General features: G+C 42.5%; 1 protein-coding gene across 1 annotated transcript in view; it reads right to left on the bottom strand.

Annotated features, from left to right (window-relative positions):
• Nucleotides 1-26288, bottom strand: part of LOC126212689 (ankyrin repeat domain-containing protein 65-like) — a 256124-nt gene that overhangs the window by 28969 nt on the left and 200867 nt on the right. Inside the window, exons 2-3 of the mRNA XM_049940105.1 lie at nt 10098-10674; nt 1770-1919 (exon numbers count right to left, since the gene is read on the bottom strand). Of these exons, the coding sequence (XP_049796062.1) occupies nt 1770-1919; nt 10098-10663 (716 nt within the window). The 5' untranslated portion in view covers nt 10664-10674. The remainder of the gene's footprint in view (nt 1-1769; nt 1920-10097; nt 10675-26288) is intronic.

The following is a 26288-nucleotide window of genomic DNA, read 5'->3' as shown; positions in this document are numbered from 1 at the left end:
TTCACGTTCGTCTATATAATCGATGAGAGACAATTCATAACAACAGACAGCCAGAAAAAGACATCCAAACACTACAGAAGTGACCAAGCGCTGGTAAGTGTGATAGCTTACGCACAATGAGCCAAACAGCTCATGAATCCAACTTACTGACAAAAATAACAACATCCAGAAGAATGGAAGACAAAGCTGATGATCTGTTTGAGGATGCTAAATTTGGAGTAATGGATCCAGGGAGGACAACTTGACCTTCAACCTTATAGTGGCAGGAATGCGTGAGAAAAATCAAGAGATATTTATTGGATTTGTAGATCTTTACATGACATTTGACAGCATGAAACAGTGAATTTTTTTTTCTCTAAAAGGTACGTATATGGTACAGCAGATAACATAGAATATGAGAAATTTAATTAAAACTGAAGGTGAAAACGATTTTGTTTAATAAAATTCACTGGTGATATTTCTGTGTTCACTGAAAGTCTGAATGAATCACCAGAGTTGATGAATGTAATAAATAGTTGAATGAACACTAAATCAGGATTAATGAATGGAAGAAAGAGGAAAGTATTGCTGAGTAGCAGAAATAACATTGGTGGCAATGTTTACATCGGAATTAAGGACCACGCAGTAGACTGCTTGTAGTGACTATTACACATCAGGCTAATTTACACTGAGGGACAGAGCGTGGTTGTTATAAGGAGTAATGTTGCATGGGAAAGCAGGAGATTCCTTGTAAAACAAAGTTACTAATACCAAGGATAGGCCTTAATTTGTATTGGATGTCCCTTAATGTATGTTTGGAGCACAGTACTGCATAAAAATTAATCGTGGATTATGGAAAAAAACAAGAGGGGAATCGGAGCATTCTAAATTCGGTGCTATAGAAGGACGTTTAAACTAGGTGAACTCTTAACAGAAGAACTGTGGAATGTCTGTGCAGAACAGGTGAGGATAGTGTGGTATGTGGAGAACTGTGACAAGTACGAGGGTCAGCATAGTAAGTTATATTTGAAGGCATCAGGGAATAACTGCTGTGGCACTAGAGGTAGTTGTTGAGGTTAAAAACTGAAGGGAAAGACAGAGAGGAATGCATACCACAAATGACAGTGGATTCTTGGTGCTCATGGCACTGTAAATCTGTTGCTCACACAGACAGACACATTGTCAACAGGAGGCAGAGTTTCTGTTTCGCATGTCTGTGGTTACTGGGACTGGCTGTTACAGCAGTGGGGCAACCAAGGTGGACCACTCCCTGACAAGCTAAGGCTCTGCTGACGTTTGCTTCTGGCTGGTGCTTGCAGAGTGTAATTTTTGTTACTAACAGAAACTTTATAGCAAATTATTGGGTTTTCCCCGTCTCATTCCTGACGAGAACCAAAAATGGTCTTATAAATGTGTGTATGTGTGACCTCTGCTAGACCATTCCAATACATCCAGAGTAACATACAATTATCTCATTTGGCATAGTGTTACACATTCAGTGCACTCATACTCTACCTGCCACTAAATTTTCTGTGGATGACATTGCATGATTTATTGTTGGCATTGGTTTGCTGATCTTGATGAGAATAAGTCACTGAACTGTTGACAATAGCTATTTTCTCTACCAACCTATTCTTAATTAACCTCTCTCCCATGATACTATGATCTAGTCCTGAGGATACCACCCATGAATGTATGTTCTCAAGCTTTTCAGTATTTATGTCTGATCTACTTTATAATGGTGTGTGTGTGTGTGTGTGTGTGTGTGTGTGTGTTTTGAGGGAACTCACCGCATTTGAGAGACTGTGGCCTCATCAGGTGGAGGAGTCGTGGGCCGCGCAGCAGCAGGTGTCTGGCAAGGTGCGCTGGCAGAGGTGGCGGCAGCGGCGGAGGTGGTGGTGGTTCTGATTGTGGTACTCAGCTCTGTAACGACTGGTGCGCTGCACATACAGAGAGAGGCAGGGTGTGAGCTGGCTGGCGTTTCCTCGTGGGGATGTGGGGGTGCCTCCCTATGGCCAGCACTGCTGAGGGACCATCCACACACTGGCAACTATATGGACGACATGTGCCACATATGGGGACAGGGCTCCCGTTAATACAAATGAATGACCAGTAAGCTAGTAACTATCAGCTGCACCACCCGAGCTTCCCACGGCAGTCGCCGAACACGATACAACATGTAGTTCAAAACAAAGTGCAGCCAGAAGGTACATACATTTGCAAAAACTCAATTACAGAATTACTGGAGAGGTCAGCTCAGATATTATCACCATCAAATCTATACCAACAGCCTGAATTCCACTCCACCTAAATTGTATGCAACCACATAATGTTACAGTCTTACAGTCCCTCCGATCTCTTTTCAGTACGGGCATTTCACTCTACAAAATGGTTACTACGAGCCACTACTTGAAGAAATTGATCTGTAATACTGAGTCCACAATCAGACTAATGTCACAATAATGTAAATATCACGAAACCTGGTATAATCAGGTGACAGTCTTCAACACTTGTAAACTCAAGTTTATTGCAATAAATGACATTCCAGAAACTTAAGTTTCATCTTGAAATTACATGACTAAGACATTTGTATTACAATTAAGCAACTATTGTCTCTTAACTAAGTATGAAAGATCTTAAATATGATTTTAGCCACATGTAAGCATGTGTGTGCAAATGTTGAAATGACATAGCATAAAGTTGTGTGTTAGATGATTCAAACCCAGCAAACAATAGGATTGTTAACCAAGGGCAATAATACATTACATATCCAAATATATGCAAGAAGAGAATCTGAAATGTTGAGAAAGTATTTTGTACCTTTACTGGGATTTGAATCCAGCACCTATCATTGTTTTCTAACCACAAATACACATTAAACATCTGCTTAGTTTAGCTGTAGCGAGATGTGCACATGTCTGAAACGGAAATAACTTAACGGAAAGTTCTGTGTGGAGTGGGAATCTAAGCCTGCATGCATCATCGTTGTTGACTGCACACAAGAAAAAGTTTATTATCGAATTCCTTTTTGCCAGTTGCTACGAGAGACATGTCTTAACTTGAAATTATGGCTTGAAAAGTTTTGTGTGACAATTGAAATCAACACCACCCATCATTGTTGAAAAGACATGTAGAGGCGATAAAAATCAAAATTACTTTTCTCCTTTGGTTTGATGAGCACATATTACTATTTCAAATGACACAATGAAATTATTTGCAGACAACCACGAATACAACAGATGCTAACTACTATGGACATATCCCTGGGAACAATTTCTTAGCACAAAAGACCTTTGTCACACCAGATGCATACTGTTACATTCTGAGGACTCATTAGCCCCTGATTGTGCATTTTTTCTAAGGACCAAACATTTTCATTTTATCAAGTTAAGGCCCAATGGCTCAAATGTCCACCCAACCATCCTGGTTTACATTTTCCTTTTTTTTCTTAAACCGATCAATGCAAATGCTGTGACCTTTCCCTTGAAATGCCACTATCTATTTCCTTTCCCACATTTGAGTGCTGTAGATTCTGCTTCGTCTCTTATGGTCTTGCAGTCGATAGGACGTTTAACACTAAATTACTTCTTTCTTTCTTCCGCAATATATGCTATTGAATTAAAGTGTGGCATGAAGGTTAACTGGTCACATTTCATGATGTTTGCCAGTAATCAATTGGGCCATATTGGTAAACCACCACATCAAGACAAACCAACTCAAAATGAGAAAATTATTTTCTGATTTGATTTGTTCAGCGCACTTACCACATACACGCGCAAAATACTTTGTGCACCATTTTCGAAGGCTTAATCAACAATCTTCATGACCGTCAAGTGTACAACATTCAATAAGCCAGAATAATTTGTAACTTCAAATAAAAAATTATGGTTGATAACTAAACTTATTGCAACCTGTAAGAGAACATGTAAAACAAAATCTCTATGATCTTACGCATGAATCTACTTGTTTCAGTAAAATTATGGGTGGCCCTTATAGGCAATATGCATCAATGTAGTACGCTACATAGAAAAAATTATGGACTTTCTTATACAATACTTTTTTTAGGCCTCCTTTTACCACCTGGAATTTATCTGGAGAAGCTACGTTTACTGAACACAAGTCTCGTCTCTGCAAAGACTGGTGGTGTTAATAGTAACAGAAGAAACTACAATAATGAATGACCTCTTCAAAAAAACATTATATTGGATAAACAAAGCTGCTTAGTATGACCTCAAAGTAAAAAATAAATTTCATCAGAAATTATAACAAAAGGAATCCACTTCGAGAATAACAATGGACCCATTCTCAGAACGACAGCGACTGCCTATGATTGACTTCCTTATAAATCAAATGCATCTCTTCTCTTATAAAATTATATGCCCCTAGCACAAAAATAAAGAACTAGAAAATAATTAACTTTCCTTGACACAATACCACACTACTGCAGCTATTAATACAACAAAGGTACCAGGAGAACCTTCTGGAAGTTTGATTGATACTTGTCACCGAGTTGTTTTGTATGATCTAGTGTTGGTGCAACCTAAACTCTTACAAGATCACAGCTGCTCAGGTGGGAGAAACATTTCCTGCAGAAATTTCCATAGGCTACGATAATGCCAGTAAGGCAGCTGACAATTATGTCATTTTATTTCAGCGATTACAAAATCAAGTCGAAAGTACACATTAGGTAGGTAAGGCCACTAGTGAAAGTTGATTATTGGTAAACAAGGAAAAGAATGTTTTGTAAAGGCTGTAATTAACCTCCAGGAAAAGGGAACGCTCATCCAGTGAGGAGCATCCTCCGCTAACAACAAAACAATGGCACTGGACTGAAAGTTTGGTGGTCTGTTAAAATGGCTCTAGCTTCATATGATTAAGCTCTGTGTTCGAGTCACTGATCAGCCGAACACTAAACAACTATGAATAGACCCTCTTAGCTTCTGTTGAGTTCAGTTAAACAACATAGTCCGACAATTAGAAGCTCACCATCAACCTTTCCTATACCAGAAATTTTATTTCATTACTGAACCAATGATCATGTAAAGTAACGGCACACTTATTCGAACTTTCAATGTTGAAAATGTTGGTGCTGTACTGAGAATCTAACTCAGGTATCTCTTTCTGCCATTTTGAACACTTTTTGGACGATACAGTTGCATCATTTTGTTGTGTCTGCAACATTCCACAGTCATCCAGGTTTCAATGAAAGGCACGGGTGTCAGGTTTTAAATACTAGTTGGGTACAAAAATTTTCACTGTGTGATTTCAAGTTGTAGCATTCGCACTGCAAGTAATAGGTGAAAAGCAATTATGATTTTTAGCGTTTGTGCATGCAATGTAAACAATAACAATTGGTGCCGGTTACGACTCTGAATCAGGCACAGATCTTTTTGTGCCTATCATTTCAGATTTATAAATTCCACTCCTAGTGACTGGTGGAAAAGTATTTGACAGTGAGCACCTCTTCGTGTGTAGTCAGTGGTGGTAGCATGTACAGGGTTAAGAGTCCCAGTCAGCACAGAACCTTTCCTTGCATAATTTCTAGTTCAGACACAAGCATATCTCACTAGTGGTGAAATAAACTGACATTGTGCATCTATATGTGGCTAGAAAACAACATGATATGTGCTGGATTCGGAACGCAGTGGGGGAATACTTTGTTGTATAATCATTTCAGTTTCATCATCCCTCTAGTGGTGAAAAATTTCGATACATAAAATTATAAGATTTTATTGTGCGTCATTCACAATCCCTGTCCAAAACAAAACCTTATGCCTCATCATATCAAGTTTAAACAAGCGCAATGCTGTTACATGTGGTTAAAATGATAGTTAAGATCTCTCATGCTTTGTTAGCAAAGACAGTAGTGACCGGATTGGAGTCCTGGGTTCCAGTCCCATACAGAAGCATGTAGTTTGAAGCGGAATCTTGCTTTTTGAAATGTCATTTAATGTAATTAAGTTTAGCTTACAAGCACTGAGGACCGCCATCTCTGGTAATGGGTTTTCTGATAATTACGTTACTGTGATATAGGTTTTCATATGGACAATAGCAGGGAAGGGCAGTTTTCTGTAGTGGTCTCTTGTAGTAATGATTTTGTGTAGTGAAACGACTGTATGAGAAAGAGAACAGCCTAACTGCAAGACAGTTATGTGGCTGCTTACAAACCAGGTGCAATGCAGTTCAGGTCATTTGGCTACTTCTGAGTATAGTAACATGCATATTAATCAGGCATGACACTCGTCTGGCTGTGAAAATTTTTTTAATGTAATTAATGTTATACTTTTGATCTTCAGAAATCGTTCAAAGCCTGTTTTAAAAACTGGCCTTTGAGAGGTACAGAAAACAAACTTGTTGACAGTTTGTTTCAAGCTGAGCTGGGGAAGGAATTTAGTACAGCGGACAGTGCGGCAAGGTGAAACTCGTGATTTGACACCAGAAAGAGGCTGTGGCCATGCAACAGTTACTTGTCATAACAGTATTACCACATGAATCTAAATTTCATTCATTAAATACGGTTGACAGAAATTTAAACATTTTTCAAGTGAGCATCCTCACTTTGTAAGCACACATAAAACCACGAGGTAGTTAATGTAAGCTGTGTCATTCCCCAGTGATGGAAAAAGACACACTAATGTGTGTGTGTGTGTGTGTGTGTGTGTGTGTGTGTGTGTGTGTGTGTGTGTGTGTGTGTGTGTGTGTGTGTGTTGCGTTGGCACATCCAAGTTTGTGTGTAGGGGGGGGGGGGGGGTAGGGGGAGGCGATGAGCAATGTTTGTGATTGATGATACTGTAGTCCGTAAGTTGTGCTGTGAACTTGCTACTGAAATAAAATTAAGTTTGTCCTCCACATACAGTAAATGGTTCAAATGGCTCTGAGTACTACGGGACTTAACATCTACGGTCATCAGTCCCCTAGAACTTAGAACTACTTAAACCTAACTAACCCAAGGACAGCACACAACACCCAGTCATCACGAGGCAGAGAAAATCCCTGACCCTGCAGGGAATATAACCCGGGAACCCAGACGGGGGAAGCGAGAACGCTACCGCACGACCACGAGCTGCGGACCCACATACAGTAGGCATGAATTGTAAATTCTGTGAGAATCTAATGTCTAGAAGGCCTGGCATGGATACACGGGGGAGGAGGTTGTGAGATATCCTCCCCAAGAAATGGGAAAAAACTGTATCACTTCACTGTATGAAGTAAAAAATAATTCTGCTTCCATGCGGTTTTATACATCTTATTTTAATTATTATTAAAACTCTAGGCACCTGTGGTGTATAAAGTTTTGAGTGTGACACTAAGTATAATTTGAGGGAGAGTGGTGGCGGGGGGCAAGTGGAATCAGTGAAAGACCAAGGCAGTCCCAGAACCAAATGATGTATGTGTCTGCAGCTGACACCCAATAGTGTGGGAAGTATGAGGCCGTGAACTAGGTGAAGATCACTAATTACAACAAGAATCTAATATACATCAAGAGAATTTGTAAAATGTACACAAAGAATACTGTTAGTAAAAAGATTAGCGTTACCAAAAACTTTTTGAAACTTAGGACATTGATCATTTCACACAGTGTGCAGAACGAGTTTGGAGTAGTGTAGAGAAACATTTTTTTCAAGAACAAGTAACAATTGTAGTATGTTTGTTGTTTTAAACATGAATTTTTATGATAATCATTATTGAATAAAAGAGAAAAACACTGAATGATTTACAATACTGGCTATAAGTTTATTACAATTGGATCAGGGAATGCACATAGTGTCATCTCAAACACAAGATTTCTGATATGCCAAATAGCACATAAAATACTACATAAGTATTAAAACCTAAATGAAAAATAAATGATCATTTATCAGTGTTAGTAGCTAGTAGACTTTTATGGAAATATGCAATTGTAAAATGGTGCACAATAAAGGTAACTCTGGTCGCAGAGACTTTTAATGCTCACAGAAATCAGAGGCACAATGGCAACAACAATGGATGGGATAGATAATGTCATAAGGTGTGCCACAGGAGAATGGAAGTCTGTAGTGTTCACTGGGTGGCTATCGAAAAGCCATGGAGCAATCGAGACATGCAGACGGGTTGGATACCTGTTCATTGAAGATGCAGTAAAGCATGGTATTCTGTGTGTGACACAGGGAAATGTATCGAAGTACTGTGTGAGCTTTATGTAACGGCTGAATAGAGATGACGACAAACTGAGGTGAGAAGACTCAATTTTAGGCAACCAGCCGGAACTGCCTCAAGGACTGGTTTGTCTGATGAGGTGGTCTCAGGGTGCAAGAGGTGTGAGCAGCCATACACTGGAGCACCGATGCTTACTTCACCCAGTTTTCTGAACATCTTCCATACAAGCCATGACAGCAGACGATTATTCTTTTATGTAACAGTAAAGGAAACAAGAGAAAAATTCGGAGTGGGTATTAAAGTCCATGGAGAAGAAATAAAAACTTTGAGGTTCGCCGATTACATTGTAATTCTGTCAGAGACAGCAAAGGACTTGAAAGAGCAGTTGAACGGAATGGACAGTCTCTCGAAAGGAGAATATAAGATGAACGTCGTCAAAAGCAAAACGAGGATAATGGAATGTAGTAGAATTAAATCATGTGTTGTTGAGGGAATCAGATTAGGAAACAAGACACTTAAAGTAGTAAATGAGTTTTGCTGTTTGGGGAGAAAAATAACTGATGATGGTCGAAGTAGAGAGGATATAAAATGTAGACTGGCAATGGCAAGGAAAGCGTTTCTGAAGAAGAGAAATTTGTTAACGTCGAGTATACATGTAAGTGTCAGGAAGCCGTTGCTGAAAGTATATGTATGGAGTGTAGCCATGTATGGAAGTGAAACATGGACGATGAATAGTTTGGACAAGAAGAGAATAGACGCTTTCGAAATGTGGTGCTACAGAAGAATGCTGAAGATTAGATGGGTAGATCGCATAACTAATGAGGAGGTATTGAATAGGATTGGGGAGGAGTAGTTTGTGGCACAACTTGACAAGAAGAAGGAACTGGTTGGTGGGACATGTTCTGAGGCATCAAGGGATCACAAATTAAGCATTGGAGGGCAGCGTGGAGGGTAAAAATCGTAGAGGGAGACCAAGAGATGAATACACTAAGCAGATTCAGAAGGATGTAGGTTGCAGTAGGTACTGGGAGATGAAGAAGCTTGCACAGGATAGAGTAGCATGGAGAGCTGCATCAAACCAGTCTCAGGACTGAAGACAACAACAACAACAACAACAACAACAACAACAACAACAACATTCCCTTACAGCAATTAAAATCCCTTATGTTCTATTTGGATTTAGAGAGAACGAAGAATTAAGTTGGGATACTTGCTGACATGGCTTGCACACAGAAATAAACTATGGAACAGAGACAAAGCTGTAGTACTGAGGTGTGAATAGCGAATACTCTGATAATCTGCTTTTCTACACGACAAAAATTCCACAGGTCAACATCAGTAATCTAAATTTGTGAGAATGTTGCCATCCACCTCTATAATCATTCTGCAGTACACTACCTTGCTCGAGGTGTCGATTGTAAGTGACTTACTTTGTCGTCACCTTAATGCAGTGTGACACTATTCAAAGGTGTCTCAGTGTCATCAGCCACAGAGGCACTGAACAACTTTGAACACTACTTTATATGAACAGGCCTACAGCAACCAGTACAGGCTACCAGTTGCAAACTACACCCATCACTGTGTGAGCCTGTGCTGGGCAATACAGCTTTGTGTCCACAGCAGTCTGGGTCACCCTCTATTCACACAGTGAGTGTACCCTCTGTCATGACAGTTGATGCTAAAACCGAAACAACCACTTTATGTATACATGTACTTTAACAGAATAATGTCTACAAACTGGCTCTGATGATTTTTGTTAGCTAACATACCTGATAATGAACTGGGTTCAGTTTAGGGATTCACTGAAACTGCTACAAGAGAGCAATGATAGCACTGTGAGCTATCGTGAATTGACTGTCTATGACGATGTATTTTACAGCAGACACACATGTTAAGAAACTCAGTGGCAAAAATTATTGACTTGGAAACCCAAACACATCCAGAACTGAGAGACAGGAATGAGAGGTTTTCCTCACACTCACCTGCTTTTTGGTGGTGGATCATACAGCAATCTGCTCACTTCGATCAAGTCCTTAGGTTGATGAAGCATCGCATCTGCCCACCCCTGAGTGGCCATCACCTCGTGGGTACGTGCCTTAATAAATTCGATGGCGGCTCGCCTGAGGTCACTGCAGGAGTGGCGGACTGCGAGGACGGCTGTCGCTGCCGCGGTCTCGACAGTCAGCTGAGCGGCCACCTGCCGCTCGCACTCTGCCTTCAGCCCCGACACCCCGTACTTATCCGCTGCGGCCAGCAGCTGGGGGGCCGTGCCGGGCAGCTGGGGGGCCCGCAGGGTGTACAGGTAGGAGACCAGCTGCCTCAGCACCGGGCCCCCCACGTCGGCAATCCTCACCACGGCAGTGCAGGCCTCGAGGGTGTCGTGGGCGAACATGGCCGCTAACACGGGGCTCCTGTCCACCAGGACGGCCCTGTGCACCACCAGCCGCGTGTCACCTGCCTCGAGTATCACCATGGCGTCGTCCCCGGCATCCAGGAGTGCACCCAGGTCCACAGTCACTGTCTCCGTCACGTCCTTAACTGCTTCCATTGCGGACGATTCTGAAACACGGCAACGCGGAGCAGCCCTTTCAGCATAAAGCTGACTGACAATACTTCTACGGGAGACAGCCACACCTGTCTCCAGCGACAGTTGATAAATGATGTCTGTTATCAGTCAGTTTCAACACTATCACACCCTTTCTGTCAGCCTGATGCCATTGGTGAGTAACTGCAAATCTTTAGTAATAACATTTTCAAGAGTTCCTTTCCTTTCAGCACATTTCATTTGGAGAACAAGCTCCAGATGCGGCAAAGACGTTATCTCCAAATTTTTTCTACAGCGAAATGTTGCTTGATCTGGAAATGGTTCTAAATGGACATCTACCAAAATATTAAAATGGTTGTAATGATCAATAGCAGTACTTTATTCAACGAGATATTCTCTTTACATTTCATGTTGTTCAAGAAAACATGACTGTCACGAGACTCCGAGGGTCATAGACACGGGTTCCCGGTAAATGCTGTGTTTCTTGACTTCTGGAAGGCGCAGTGCCCCCACAGTCGTTTAATGAATAAAGTAAGAGAATACAGACTATCAGACAAATTGTGTGATTGGATTGAAGAGTTCCTAGATAACGAACGCTGCATGTCATTCTCAATGGAGAGCCTTCCAAAGTAAGAGTGATTTCAAGTGCGGCTTAGGGGATGTCGTTGGACCGTTGCTACTCACAATATATACACTCCTGGAAATGGAAAAAAGAACACATTGACACCGGTGTGTCAGACCCACCATACTTGCTCCGGACACTGCGAGAGGGCTGTACAAGCAATGATCACACGCACGGCACAGCGGACACACCAGGAACCGCGGTGTTGGCCGTCGAATGGCGCTAGCTGCGCAGCATTTGTGCACCGCCGCCGTCAGTGTGAGCCAGTTTGCCGTGGCATACGGAGCTCCATCGCAGTCTTTAACACTGGTAGCATGCCGCGACAGCATGGACGTGAACCGTATGTGCAGTTGACGGACCTTGAGCGAGGGCATATAGTGGGCATGCGGGAGGCCGGGTGGACGTACCGCCGAATTGCTCAACACGTGGGGCGTGAGGTCTCCACAGTACATCGATGTTGTCGCCAGTGGTCGGCGGAAGGTGCACGTGCCCGTCGACCTGGGACCGGACCGCAACGACGCACGGATGCACGCCAAGACCGTAGGATCCTACGCAGTGCCGTAGGGGACCGCACCGCCACTTCCCAGCAAATTAGGGACACTGTTGCTCCTGGGGTATCGGCGAGGACCATTCGCAACCGTCTCCATGAAGCTAGGCTATGGTCCCGCACACCGTTAGGCCGTCTTCCGCTCACGCCCCAACATCGTGCAGCCTGCCTCCAGTGCTGTCGCGACAGGCGTGAATGGAGGGACGAATGGAGACGTGTCGTCTTCAGCGATGAGAGTCGCTTCTGCCTTGGTGCCAATGATGGTCGTATGCGTGCTTGGCGCCGTGCAGGTGAGCGCCACAATCAGGACTGCATACGACCGAGGCACACAGGGCCAACACCCGGCATCTTGGTGTGGGGAGCGATCTCCTACACTGGCCGTACACCACTGGCGATCGTCGAGGGGACACTGAATAGTGCACGGTACATCCAAACCGTCATCGAACCCATTGTTCTACCATTCCTAGACCGGCAAGGGAGCTTGCTGTTCCAACAGGACAATGCACGTCCGCATGTATCCCGTGCCACCCAACGTGCTCTAGAAGGTGTAAGTCAACTACCCTGGCCAGCAAGATCTCCGGATCTGTCCCCCATTGAGCATGTTTGGGACTGGATGAAGCGTCGTCTCAAGCGGTCTGCACGTCCAGCACGAACGCTGGTCCAACTGAGGCGCCAGGTGGAAATGGCATGGTAAGCCGTTCCACAGGACTACATCCAGCATCTCTACGATCGTCTCTATGGGAGAATAGCAGCCTGCATTTCTGCGAAAGGTGGATATACACTGTACTAGTGCCGACATTGTGCATGCTCTGTTGCCTGTGTCTATGTGCCTGTGGTTCTGTCAGTGTGATCATGTGATGTATCTGACCCCAGGAATGTGTCAATAAAGTTTCCCCTTCCTGGGACAATGAATTCACGGTGTTCTTATTTCAATTTCCAGGAGTGTATAAATGACCTTGTGGATAATATCGTAATTTCACTGACGACTTTTGTGGATGATGCTGTGGTATATCGAGAGGTTGTAACAATGGAAAATTTTACTGAAATACAGGAGGATCTGCAATGAATTGACCCATGGTGCAGGGAATGGCAATTGAATCTCAATGTAGACAAGTGTAATGTGCTGCCAATACACAGAAAGAAAGATCCCATATTATTTAGCTACAATATAGCAGCTCAGGAACTGGAAGCAGTAAATTCCGTAAATTATCTGGGAGTACGCATTAGGAGTGATTTAAAATAGAAAGATCATATAAAGTTGATCGTCGGTAAAGCAGATGCCAGACAGATTCATTGGAAGAATCCTAAGCAAATGGAGTCCGAAAACGAAGGAAGTAGGTTACAGTACACTTGTTCGCCTACTGCTTGAATACTGCTCAGCAGTGTGGTATCCGTACCAGACAGGGTTGATAGAAGAGATAGAGAAGATCCAATGGAGAGCAGAGTGCTTCGTTACAGGATCATTTAGTAATCACGAAAGCGTTACGGAGATGATAGATAAACTCCAGTGGAAGACTCTGCAGAGGAGACACTCAGTAGCTAGGTACGGGCTTTTGTTGAAGTTTCGAGAACCTACCTTCACTGAGGAATCAAGCAGTATATTGCTCCCTCCTATGTACATCTCGCGAAGAGACCGTGAGGATAAAATCAGAGAGATTAGAGCCCACACAGGGGCATGCCGACAATCTTTCTTTCCACGAACAATAAAAGATTGGAATACAAGGGAGAACCGACAGAGATTCTCAAAGTACCCTCCGCCACACACCGTCGGGTGGGTTGCGGAGTACGGATGTAGATGTAGATTGTTTTATGGCCTGAATCTGTATTATTCGTCACTTCACTAGCGGTTATGCACGTACCCTTGCAGGAGTTATTTCACACAGGGGATCTACGAGTGAGCTCCTGTCTCAAGACTTTATCGGGAGAAAGACTGATTCATGTACTGTGGCAGACGGTCTGAATTGGGCTCAGCAGAGTATGTGGTTCTAATTTTCATCCACCAGAGTAAAGTAGGGGACAGACACATTCAATAAACAGGTCAAGACAATGTTTTCGTGAATTATTCTCTTTATTTCTTGAATGATTTTTTGTTTATTTATGTTTGTACAGTTTTGTATACGTTTCAGCAGTGTGAATGATGCGTGAATGTGTAAATATGTAGATCATTGTTATACTGAGAAACGCTGTACGAACTAGTGTGAGAAATTTTTAAGACACTGAATGCAGACGTTTTAGGAAGTACAGATTTTGTAAGTAATTATCACGTGGCACATTGAGAAGATCGATGACCAAAAACTTGATTGTATTAATTAGACACTGATAAACTTAATAGTGTGGCGAGCATTTGCGTTTAAGAACAATCCTTGGTTAGCAGCTGTTCAGATTTCGGGAAATACGTTACCACAGATGCTAACATGAATGAAAGGGTTTGCGCATGACTGTGTTACGATTAGCACCGGCTTGGCAGCGAACTTAATTCCAGATTTCAGAATATACCAAAATTTTGTCAGTACTTCTATCTTTCAGTCAAAATTAAGACCTTTTCCCAATTCTTAGAATAGTTACGCTGTATGCAGCCTGGTGCGAGTCGCAGTACGGCAGGTTTCTCCTCGGCTTTCCTACCTGTGATCTGCTGCAACGAGTTTACAGGTAGGTGCAGGCAACAGGAACCGTGCTGACGCACATGGAGCACATGCCGGGGAAACAGTAAAAAAGCCGTGGTACATTGAATCCGTGGTTGAGGGAAATTTAGTGAGAGACCGTATAGTGAACGATAATGAAAAATTTAGTAAAGCGGTACACGCGGAATTTTGAACTCAACCCATTTCGCGACGCCGGACAGACTGACAAGAAAGAAGATGTAATACAGAGCGCAGCGTAGCAGCAGACGGCGTCATAGCGGTATCAACGAGCAGCAGTACATAAGAGCAGTGATGCCAACTTACACGATGATCGGGGACCCTTACACTGGTACGGCAGGCTGAGGTGGTCTGACACTCCGTTTCAGCATGCCGAGGCTGCAGCTTTCAATGAAAGGTAAATTTATTACATTTGGTTGTGTGTGTGTGCGTGTGTGTGTGTGTTTTGAAAGAGTAACATGGAAGGTGATAAACATTTTAAAATACGATAAAAAGAGGACGGACCCTCAATGAATATAAGTGCTTCACAAACCAGCAGGGCTGAACAGAGAGGAGTAGGCCTAGTAGATGTTAAAGTAAAAAGAGGAGATTTTTGACGATGTTTCTTTGTTATTTACGGGCTGTGGAGTAGAAGCTGCTTCAAGTACGTCAGTTAATGTAACTAGTGCAGATAATGTAGAGCCTGGAAGTGACATGAAGCATGAAATCGGTAACAACCAGTTGTGTGATGGCAATGCTGGGAGTGTAAGTAAATCAAATGTGTCAAATTTGGATACAAAATTTCGTATAGTATCGGTGGAACAACATAAACAGGAAACAGTAATGCAGAAAATAGAACCAAGATGTATGCAATAAATGTTTTCAGCTATAATGGGTTCTATAAAAGATGAACATACTAATTTTGCCGAAACAATTGGCCAGAAAATCAACGAAAAACTTGTAACGCAAACTGCGGTTTAAAAAAAAAGTGAGAAAATGATTTGAAGTCGTTAGAATGTAAAGTAGATGGCAAAATTTCTCAAATTGAGAATAACTCCCAACAATCCATTAGAACTGTAAAAATTGAATAACAGATGCCTTGGAAAAAGTTACTATTGCAAACAAAGGGTAGATGTGATAAAAGAATATGCCAAATGTATGGATGAAGTAAAAAGTGTGTCTGACCTAGTGGGTGTGTCAGAAGAAAATGTTCTTCAGCTGACTAACCAGGTAGAAGAGGTTGAAAATAAGTCGGGTGAGCATAGCAGTAGATTATGCCAAGTTGAAACTAACCTCAGACATGGAACTAACACTAGTGGGTGTAGTTTTGTAGCAGAATCGTCTGAAATATCATACGTCGCTAACACGCAGTTTTTACGTTTTGATCCAACAGGAAATGTACATCCAAAAGAATTTTTGTCAGGTATTATAACTGCCCATGAACTGGCGAAACAAAATAATTGCAGCTCCGAGGGATGACTTCCATAAATACGTTAGTTATTTGGAGAGAGTTGACAAGATGATGTATGAGGAGGAGCATGCAAATCGTAGTGAGTGTAGAAAAGTTGTGGTATGTTTTCAAAGAGATAGTATTGACAGCAATTGAGAGATATGTACCACATACATTAATGAGGGATGGTACTGATCCCACATGGTACACAAGACGCGTCAGATCGTTGTTGCAGAAGCAACAAAAAAAAGCATGCCAAATTGAAAACAGCTCAAAATCCCCATGATTGGCAAAGTTTTACAGAAGTTCGAAATATAGCGCGTACTTCAATTCGAAATGCTTTTAATAATTTCCACAACGAAATTCTGTCTCGAAATCTGGCAGAAAACCCAAAGAGATTCTGGTCATACATAAAGCACACCTGTGGCGAGACGCAATCAATACCTTCACTCCGCGATAACGGTGAAGTCACTGATGACAGTGCCACTAAAGCAGAGTTATTAAACACGGTTTTCCGAAACTCCTTCACCAAAGAAGACGAAGTAAATGTTCTTGAATTCCAATCAAGAACAACTGGCAAGATGAGAAACACAGAAGTAGATATCCTCGATGTGACAAAGCAGCTAAAATCACTTAATAAAGGCAAGGCCTCCGGTCCGGATTGTATAACAGTCAGATTCCTCTCAGAGTATGCTGATAAAAAAAGCTCCATATTTAGCAATTATATACAACCACTCGGTCACAGAAAGACCCGTACCTAAAGACTCGAAAATTGCTCAACTCACACCAACACCCAAAAAGGGAAGTAGGAGTAATCTGCTGAATTATAGGCCCATCTGATTAACGTCGATTTGCAGTAGGGTTTTGGAACACATACTGTAGTCGAACATTATGAAGTACCTCGAAGGAAACGATTTATTAACACATAGTCAGCACGGATTCAGAAAATATTCTTGTGAAACACAACTAGCTCTTTATGCTAATAAAGTAATGAGTGCTATCGACAGAGGATGTCAAATTGATTCCATATTTTTAGGTTTCCAGAAAGCTTGCGACACGGTTCCTGACAAGCGTCTTCTAACAAAACTGCGTGCCTACGAAGTATCGCCTCAGTTGTGCCACTGGATTCGTGATTTCCTGTCAGAAAGGTCACACTTCGTAGTAATAGAAAGTCATCGAGTAAAACAGAAGTAATATCCGGTGTTCCCCTAGGAAGTGTTATAAGCCCTCTATTGTTCTTGATCTATATTAACGACGTAGGAGACAATCTGAGTAGCCATCACAGATTCTTTGCAGATGATGCTGTCATTTACCGCCTTGACTCGCAAAATGATTTAGGTAAGATATCTGTATGGTGTGAAGAGTGGCAATTGACCCTGAATAAAGGAAAGTTTGACGTTATTCACATGAGTACTAAAGGAATTTAGCTGAATTTCGATTACGCGATAAGTCACACAAAATTGAGGGCTGTAAATTCAGCTAAATACTTAGGGATTACTATTACAAATAACCTAAATTGGAACGATCACATACATAACATTGTGTGTAGAGCAAACCAAAGACTGGGATTCATTGGCAGAACACTTAGAAGGAGAAACAGGTCTACTAAAAAGACTGCTTACACCACGCTTGTCCGCCCTATTCTGGAGTATTGCTGTGCGGTATGGGATCCGCATCAGGTGGGACTGACGGATGACATCGAAAAAGTACAAAGAAGGGCAACTCGTTTTGTATTATCGTGAAATAGGGAGATAGTGTCGCAGACACGATACGTCAATTGCAGTGGCAATCATTAAAACAAAGGCGTTTTTCGTTGTGACGGGATCTTCTCACGAAATTTCAATAACCAGTTTTCTCCTCCGATTGCGAAAACATTCTGTTGCCACCCACCTATATAGGGAGAAATGATCATCACGATGAAATAAGAGAATTCGGGGCTCACACAGAAAAATGTAAGTGCTCATTTTCCCGCGTGCCGTTCGAGAGTGGAACGGTAGAGAGACAGCTTGAAGGTGGTTCATTGAACCCTCTGCCAGGCACTTTATTGTGAATAGCAGTGTAATCACGTAGAAGTAGATGTTGTATCGAACGACCAAACAATGCAGAACCGCGGCACAGTGTAAACGTTAACACAATTGGCGAGTACCGTGGAAATAGCAGGGGCGGAGGTGCCGAGAGGTGGCGCTATCCACCAAATGATAGGCGAAATAATGGGGAGCAGGTGCACTATTATCGACCGTATTCTCCGGTGCGACAGGATGATGATGCGCCAAGGTGACAGCAAATGGTGGTGGACATAAGAAATGGTACAGAATGCGATAATCCGTTAAACTAAATGCCGTCTGTGAAAGGGCTAGCGTTTACAAGATGGGAAGTAGTAATTTGAACCCGCTAGCAAAACCCTACGTACGTGTTAGAACTAAACAGCCAGGAATTGTAAGTGAGGAGCAAAAGGTAGTAACAGGCGGAACGCGCTATATACAAATCTGTACATTTAACGGAGGTTTAGGGGATTTTTTGGACGGACATACAAAATAAGCACTGTGTTGCAGACGAAGTGGGTGATGTATTTGCGGAAAATCTGACAGAACACGATTGACAGAAAGTCTTTAGTAACCAAGTTGAAGTCGAGTCATGTTCTGGGGAAGGAGAAAGTACAGAAGGTGCAGAATTACAGGAGATTAGTGATGTCAGTGTAGAGGAAATACTAGCATCTATAAATGACGACGTTGGTGAGGCTACAAGGGAGAGGCAGGAAAATGGTGACCAAATCGGGGTCAGCCAACTAATTGTGGGAAAAAGGGAGAGACAGAAAGGAAAGGGAGAATGACGAAACGCTGGAAAAAATTTGAGTTGTCATTTAGTGAATAGAATTGTATGAGGGAGAAAAGTGAAAAGGGTAAATCTGCAAAAATGTGTGTAATTTCTGGAAACAGAGAAGGTTTCGATTGAAGGGAGGCTGTGAACGATTTGTTGGAGGAGGGTTCTGACACCAGCAATGAAACGAAGGTGTTGAGTCAGCCAGTAAGTATTCTGCAAGTGTGTAACGAAGAAGTGCAGTGTTTAGCAGATAGTGGCAGTGGTTTATGTTGGTTAGAATTGTTGCCAAATAGAAATGAACTTGTAATAATGCCAGTAATGGGGGTGCAGATAATTGTAGCCTCAGAAAAGTTATAAAAACGTGTTAAACACGAAGTACTCTTGCCAGTAAAAAAATGGTGTGCAAGTACTCCAAAACGTCCTTATAATCTCTGATCTATGTATAAAAATGCCAATTGGTGTAGATCTCCTTAACCAATATAAAGGGAGATTAAATTTTAATGAAAATACAGTAATTTTTTTAACAAATGGGACATAACTGAACATTTACACTAGTTGTCCATCCAGCGGAAATGTAGAACGTTAATAATGTTTGATTTATTTAAAGCACTTTACGAGTTATCAGACAACAAATTTCTGAGGTATTACTTTTCTGCTAGCCCTTACATTCGCAATCTCAAATTTTACTTTCCGATTCGTTTTCGTGCTTTTTATTAAAATACTAATAAATACAATGTCTGGAGTATTATTCCGTTTTATTTGTAGTGCATGTGACATACAAAATGAAAGGAAAAAGCTAAAAAGATTGCATGTAGGGACTCGGCCCCAGGACCCTCTGTTTACCGCTCTGAACTCTCTCTGGTGCGCCAACCGCTGACTGGGAGCTGTGCTGACAAATGACTCATTCCTCGTCCGACCCGCGCCGAAACACCTGCTGTTTGCTAAACACTTTGCCTTCTGGAGCCCCCATTTATGTCCCATTGGCTTCTGGCCGAGCCCTGCAGATACCATAAATCTGTAGGGAGCAGGTGAGCTGCCCTTGTGAGTGTAAAGGAAGAGAGAGACGTCTGTTCGACAGAGAAAGAATAATTTCTGGCGGCGAAAACGCAAACGATTTGGAATTATCCAGTCTTACGCTTTCCCAAATTTTCTCATTTAAGTATGCATCTGTCACTTCTTGCAATTTATTTATTTATTTATCGTATGATGTGTACATTGATTTACATTTATATACAATATTTTCAGGACTAAAATGTACAATCACAAGTTCGTACAATTTTACAGCTCTATGTCTAGTTCTTCAATCCACTTGACTGCTTCATCCGATGTACGATGAATGTCCATTAAAGTTCCTCTGAAAGTACGATGAGGGCAGTCAGCAACAATGTGATGGATCGTCTGTGAGGGGGCACCACAGTCACAATTTGCAGAGCCAACCCATCCCCATTTGTGCAGTAGATAGCCACATCTGCCTTGTCCAGTTCGAATGCGGTTAATGATCCTCCACTGACGCCTTGGAAGATCAAATCCTTGCGTCTGCTTGGAAGGGTCCTCGACTAGATGTTTATTGGCTACTGAAGACTGATCCCACTGGAGTTTCCATGAACTGTTAATGTTGAAAGCAGATCCTTCAAGGTCGAGTGCTGTGCGCCATGGTGGTTTCCTCGATTTCAAGCGTTGGTGTGTTCCTTGTACAATATCTTGATGGATGGGGAGCTGGGGGTTCTGCTGAATGTTTCTCCACGTCTTTAGGAGAGCTTCTGATCTTCTTAGGGCTGGAGGTGGGATATTGCTTAGAACCGGCAGCCACAGCGTGTTTGTGCTCCGAATACATCCTGTGATTAATCGCATTGCCTGATTGAGTTGCACGTCTATCTTCTTAGTGTGAACACTGTTGATCCAGGTTGGGCAGCAATATTCAGCAACAGAATATGACAGAGCTAATGCTGTAGATCTCAGGACGTTAGTATTGGCTCCCCATGATGTACCAACAAGCTTCTGAAGAATATTATTTCTAGTTTTAACTTTAGCAGCCACATTTGATAAATGCTGCTTGAAAGACAGAGTTCTATCTAGTGTTAATCCCAGGTACTTTGGTGTACTACAGTATGGCAACACTTGGTCTCTGAATACAACTTCTGGTTTGTAATTTGACTGTCTGTTACGTAGGTGGAATGCAGATATAACTGTTTTCTGAGGATTTAGGTGGAGGCACCATTTCTTGAAATATTTGTCTAAGGCTTCCAGATCAGTGGATAGAATAGTTTCAGCATCAGCAAAGTTGGAGCACTGAGTCACCAGACAAATATCATCAGCATATATGAATTTCCTTGAAGATGTTTCTGGTAAGTCGTGTGTATACAAATTGAAAAGGAGGGGAGCCAGAACAGACCCTTGAGGTAAGCCGTCATTTAGTTTAAACATTCTGCTCCTATCATTATCTGAGTAGATCTGAAAGTACCTATTGCTTAGCATATTGTTGAGTAAGGCCGTGAGTTTACGACATGGGATAACACTCACAAATTTTAAAAGGAGTCCTTCTCGCCAGACAGTGTCATAGGCAGCAGATAGATCCAAAAAGGCAGCCACACTTACTGATTTCTTCTCATACCCATTTTCAATGTGCGTAGTGAGAGATAGTACCTGATCGTTACAACTTCTCCCAGGTCTAAATCCTGCTTGCTCGATAGGAATATGATGGTTGATTGTTTCACAGATTCTGTTGTAGATCAGACGCTCAAGGAGTTTATAAGTGATACTTAAGAGTGCTATTGGACGATAGTTTTCCACTTTTGTGGGATCTTTATTTGGTTTCAGTATGGCTAATATTTTTGATTTCTTCATCAGATGTGGGATGTTTCCAGTTTGCAGGATGTTTGAAAGGAAGTTGGTCAACCATTTTACTGTAGCTGGTCCACAGTGAGCCAGGAATTCTGGGTATATTCCATCATATCCAGCTGCTTTTCCAAGTTTCATACTTTTGATTGCAGCTTTAGTTTCCTCTTCTTGAAATGGAGTAGAGAATTCGGAAGACTGTAGGGCTGCTCTTTTCTTGGTGTTCAACTGTAGTTTGATATCCCTTTTGGCTTGCTTGTCCTTTATATTCTTTGTAACTGACACAAGGTGTTTAGCATAGTCATTCAAATTGATGGCATTTTTTGATCTTTTTGTTGTAGGGTTTGAAGAGTCTAATTTCCTGATGATAGACCAGGCTTTTCTGCTAGAATGGGTGTAATCTAGGGACCCCACAGTTTCATGCCAGATCTTTCTTCGATTATCATCCAGGGACTGGAGGAGGCTTGTTGCATTGTCAGAATTAGGATGGTCTTCATATTCTTTTAGTAACTCCTCACTCTCGGAACTCCAACCAGGGATATACTCTTTACGGTACCCTCTAGGAGTACATCGTCTGGCTGCACCTTTGATAACCCCAACAAATCTGCTGTAGTTGTTGTACGTTGGTTTGATCCATCTGATATTGGAATCTGTTTGCTTTGCAAATTCAGTCCAGTTGGCTTTCTTGAAGTTCCACCTCGGTTTAGGATGTGATCGTACAACAGGTATAGACATCCCCACCTCCAATATAACAGGTCTGTGTTTACTATGTGGGAATTCCTTGAGCACAGTTCGTCGTACTTGATTTAGGGAATTATGAGACTGAGTTGTGAAGCACAGATCTGGGGTATAGCCTTGGGACCAGCGAGCTGAGTGGAAGGTAGGCAGATCTTTAGCATCGTAAATTAAATTCAGGTTTTCAGTTTCCATCCAGTCCTCAAGCGCTTCACCGTTGAGGTCATTCTCCATATATCCCCACAGGTGATGATGACTGTTGAAATCACCGAGGTATATAGTTGGATGTTGCAGAGACGGTAGAACGGGATTAGGCCAATTAGTCCCTGGGGGTTTGTACACGTTAACTATCGTTAGGTTTTCAATTTTAACAGCAGTTGTAAAAATGTCATTTTCAGAATTTTCTGCCAGCAATTGCAATATAAGGGAGGTAATTTTCTGCCTTGCAGAACAATCCAGCAGACATGCGCGACGCTAAATGAGGAGCATTTGGGTTATCATTTATTTGTCATGTTGCTTTTAGCGCCGGGTGCCTCGAAAGAGATGCTTGGCACGCCCTTGATGCAGCTGCTTTCATTTAAGCAGAGGGGCTGCGTCTTTAAGGGAAGTGGAATCTCTCAGGAAAGAAAGGCGCTGGGAGACAACTGGCTGTGCGCTATAGTAAGGAACCGACCCTGGCATTTGACTAAACTGAAAATGGGAATCCACTGAAAATCATTTTCAACGCTGACGGCGGATGGATTCAAACCACCTCACCTCCCGAATCCAGGGATTGCTAGCTCAGCGGCTCGGCTCGCAGAACTACCCGGGGTCGGTGGAGAATCGAGGAAAACCGGTTGTTTAACAATAAAATAAAATGCCCCGCAACAAACAATTGAATTCTGCCATAGCTTGTTTTTCCTTTACACGTGCATGTTTAGTCATTTGACACTGCATGAATGAGGACACATCTTTAAGATTTAACCGTGCATGATGTTGCTGGCTTCAGTTACTGCGGTGTCACAAGAGCAGAAATAGATTTTGTACGAAAGGGTGAGGGAGGGATGAAGGGCGCTGCCGGCTCGGAGGAAATCAAGCAGCGCACTTTTAGAAACGAACGAACTACAGAATGCGCTGTCTCATCCTGTACCCCCCACCCCCACCCCCGCCCCTGCCAAAAAATGGTTCCATATCGGAACTGACTTTCATAACTGATACTACCCAGGTGATAAGATTGGGTCACCTTTCGGCATTTTGTCCACTAATGACAGAAAACTGGGCAACATTTTTGAAAGGAATACAGCCATCGCCATTTAGGCGATAGTTTTCTTGATGAAAGCGATTTTTGGGCGACACAGCTGAATCCGAGTGTATTTTTGTGCACTGATTATAATTTAATGTTATTTTCTATGATATTTACCGCTTCGCTGCCTTGTGAAATACTGAAATATGGCAACCCCAAAGCTACTGCATTACAGTATGAACCCAACAGAACTGATGTGGAGCCAAGCTGCGCGATTTGGCGCGAGAAGTAACAAGACTGCTGTACTGGAATTAACGCACCCATCTTTTTCGCACGCCACTGTCGAACGCTGGCGGGATATAGAACGATTAGTCATAAAAGAAGAGAAAATGCTGCGCCTGGTTGGCTTTGTGGATTCTGATGATGATAGGCAGTGGCTACAATATTTAACTATACGGTGAAATCCTTCGATACTCCCTTACGTTACACACAGCTTATGCAGAAAACTTACCGTGCGGTTAGGAATTTTCAACATGCTTGTTTTCAGTTACAATCGTACGTAAGCTAAAAACGATAACGTGGTGCGGTTTGCGTCTAGTCGCCAAAGGAGCGTATTGTGGGAAATTTGCCGTGTATTATTTCATCCTGCTTAGCAATTAAATGACATTCGAAGCTGTATTGCTCCTCTGCTCGCCTCTCTGTACGTGTGAACTGCAGCTGACCACGCCACTGCAGGCTAGCTGTACCAGCTGACTGGCCAGTGCTGTCCAAGTTAAATGCTTGTTCCAGCAAACGCGGAAGAATACATAGTGCAATGTTGACATCATGTTTATTCTTATGATGAACGGATTGTAGTAGTAATGGCGGACTGGAATGCGGCGGTAGGGGGGAGTGGGGAGAAGCAAGGGTAGCAGGAGAATATGAGCTTGGTATAGAAGGAACCAGGAAGAAGAAACACGAGTTCAGAAATATTTCAGATGGTAATAGCAAATACTCCGTTCAGTAGGATTCCAGTTAGGTTACAGTATGGTCAGGCAGAGATTCCGAAATCAGGTATTGGATTGTCAGGTGTACCCAGGAGTAGATATAGACTCAGATCACAATTTAGTAGTAGTGAAGAGCAGGCTAAAGTTGAGGAGACTAGTCGGGAAGAACCAATGTGCAAAGAAGTGGGAAGCACTAAGGAATGAAGAGATACGCTTAAAGGTATGTGAGGCTACAGATACTGCAGTAATGTATAGCTCATTAGCCACTTAGAATGGACATCTCTAAAAAGGGCAGTTGCAGGAAGACGGTCAAGTAAACCAAAGTCCTAAAACACGTACGTTATGAGCTATGAACACTTTTTCATGGTCAATACCGTGTAACTAGCAGTAAATAGTTTTTGTATCACTCTTTCCAATGTGTCAGTCGTTTTGTATTCCGTTCTTTGTACCTTGCGAACACGTCTGTACTAGTGTAGGAGTCACTTGTGTACTGGCGGCAAAGTTTGATCATCCCCCACTCGAACGTCAATTCGGCACCGTGAGAATTCTGAGGGGCAACGATCATCGTTCATTAAGTTACTTCCTCTGTTTGCACACACACCTGCAAATCTACCGCTATTTCCGTTGGAAACGATTAGAATAAATATCTGTTGACATCGTGTATCAGCTATGTGTGAGCATTAGGAAGGCATTTCGAGCCATGGAACAGTGAAGGAGTTTTGGAAATGGAAAATATAGTTACAAAATTCTGTGTGTTCCAGTTGTCGGCACAGAAACTTAGGACGACTCACGACAGATACGCATAGGCAGTCCAGTTACGTTGGATTCCCCGAAAAATTCCAGCAATCTTAGATAAATAAGGGTATACACGAGAACTGCGCAAGGGGAAGTGGCACCTCATCTAGGAATGGTCGCAAGTAAAAGTAGGCCGCCCTGCGAATGAGTTAGGAGGCAAGCTCGCAAATGAGAGAGCCCGTGAAAGCGCAATAGATACAGCGGAAATTTTGCGTCAGTGATGGAATTACAGATGCAGTGCGAAAGGAAAGTGCAGGGTGTATACGTGGAAGAGGAAAAAAAAATTCCCGGATTTTTCGCGCAATTCCCGATGAAAGGCGCACATCCTCCGGGATGAAAATACCATTTTTCCGTGTTAAGTGAGAGTATACTTTTCCTCGGAACTGTAAAACTTATCAGTCTTTTGAATGGTTATGGTTTTATACAACGGCCTAGAATTTCCCGGCAGTTTAGACAATGAAACTCAGGGAACGAAACACGTTTTGGGAAGATGTCTGAGGTGCAGCAACATGTACACTACATATTTTCTTATTACGAAAGTATAAATTCGAATTCCACCAAACACCGCATGTTACTTGCCAAAACATTGAAATCTTGATTGCGATGCGCGTTTGTAAGCCTGTCATAGCACATGTCACGTGACCTCGCCAGCCGACGACAGCAAGTTGGTCTACCTCCCAAGTCAAAATAACAGCTGCTCGCAACAATGACTGCTCACTACAATTGGTCATAACTGCACGAAAGCTACCGAGAAGCGGAACTGCTCAGTACCTAAAATTCTTACGTTAGCTCATTTAAATTTGAAATATTTTGGTACCATGTTGCACGTGACCTGCAATCATGAGCCGGCGAGAGTGGCCGAGCGGTTCTAGGTGCTACAGTCTGGAACCGTGAGACCGCTACGGTCGCAAGTTCGAATCCTGCCTCAGGCATGGATGTGTGTGATGTCCTTAGGTTAGTTAGGTTTAAGTAGTTCTAAGTTCTAGGGGACTGATGAC

Source organism: Schistocerca nitens, chromosome 11, assembly GCF_023898315.1.
Source record: "Schistocerca nitens isolate TAMUIC-IGC-003100 chromosome 11, iqSchNite1.1, whole genome shotgun sequence".
In the NCBI taxonomy this organism is placed as follows: domain Eukaryota; kingdom Metazoa; phylum Arthropoda; class Insecta; order Orthoptera; family Acrididae; genus Schistocerca; species Schistocerca nitens.
Note: the sequence above shows the minus strand (reverse complement) of the source record. Positions and strands in the feature narration are given on the sequence as shown.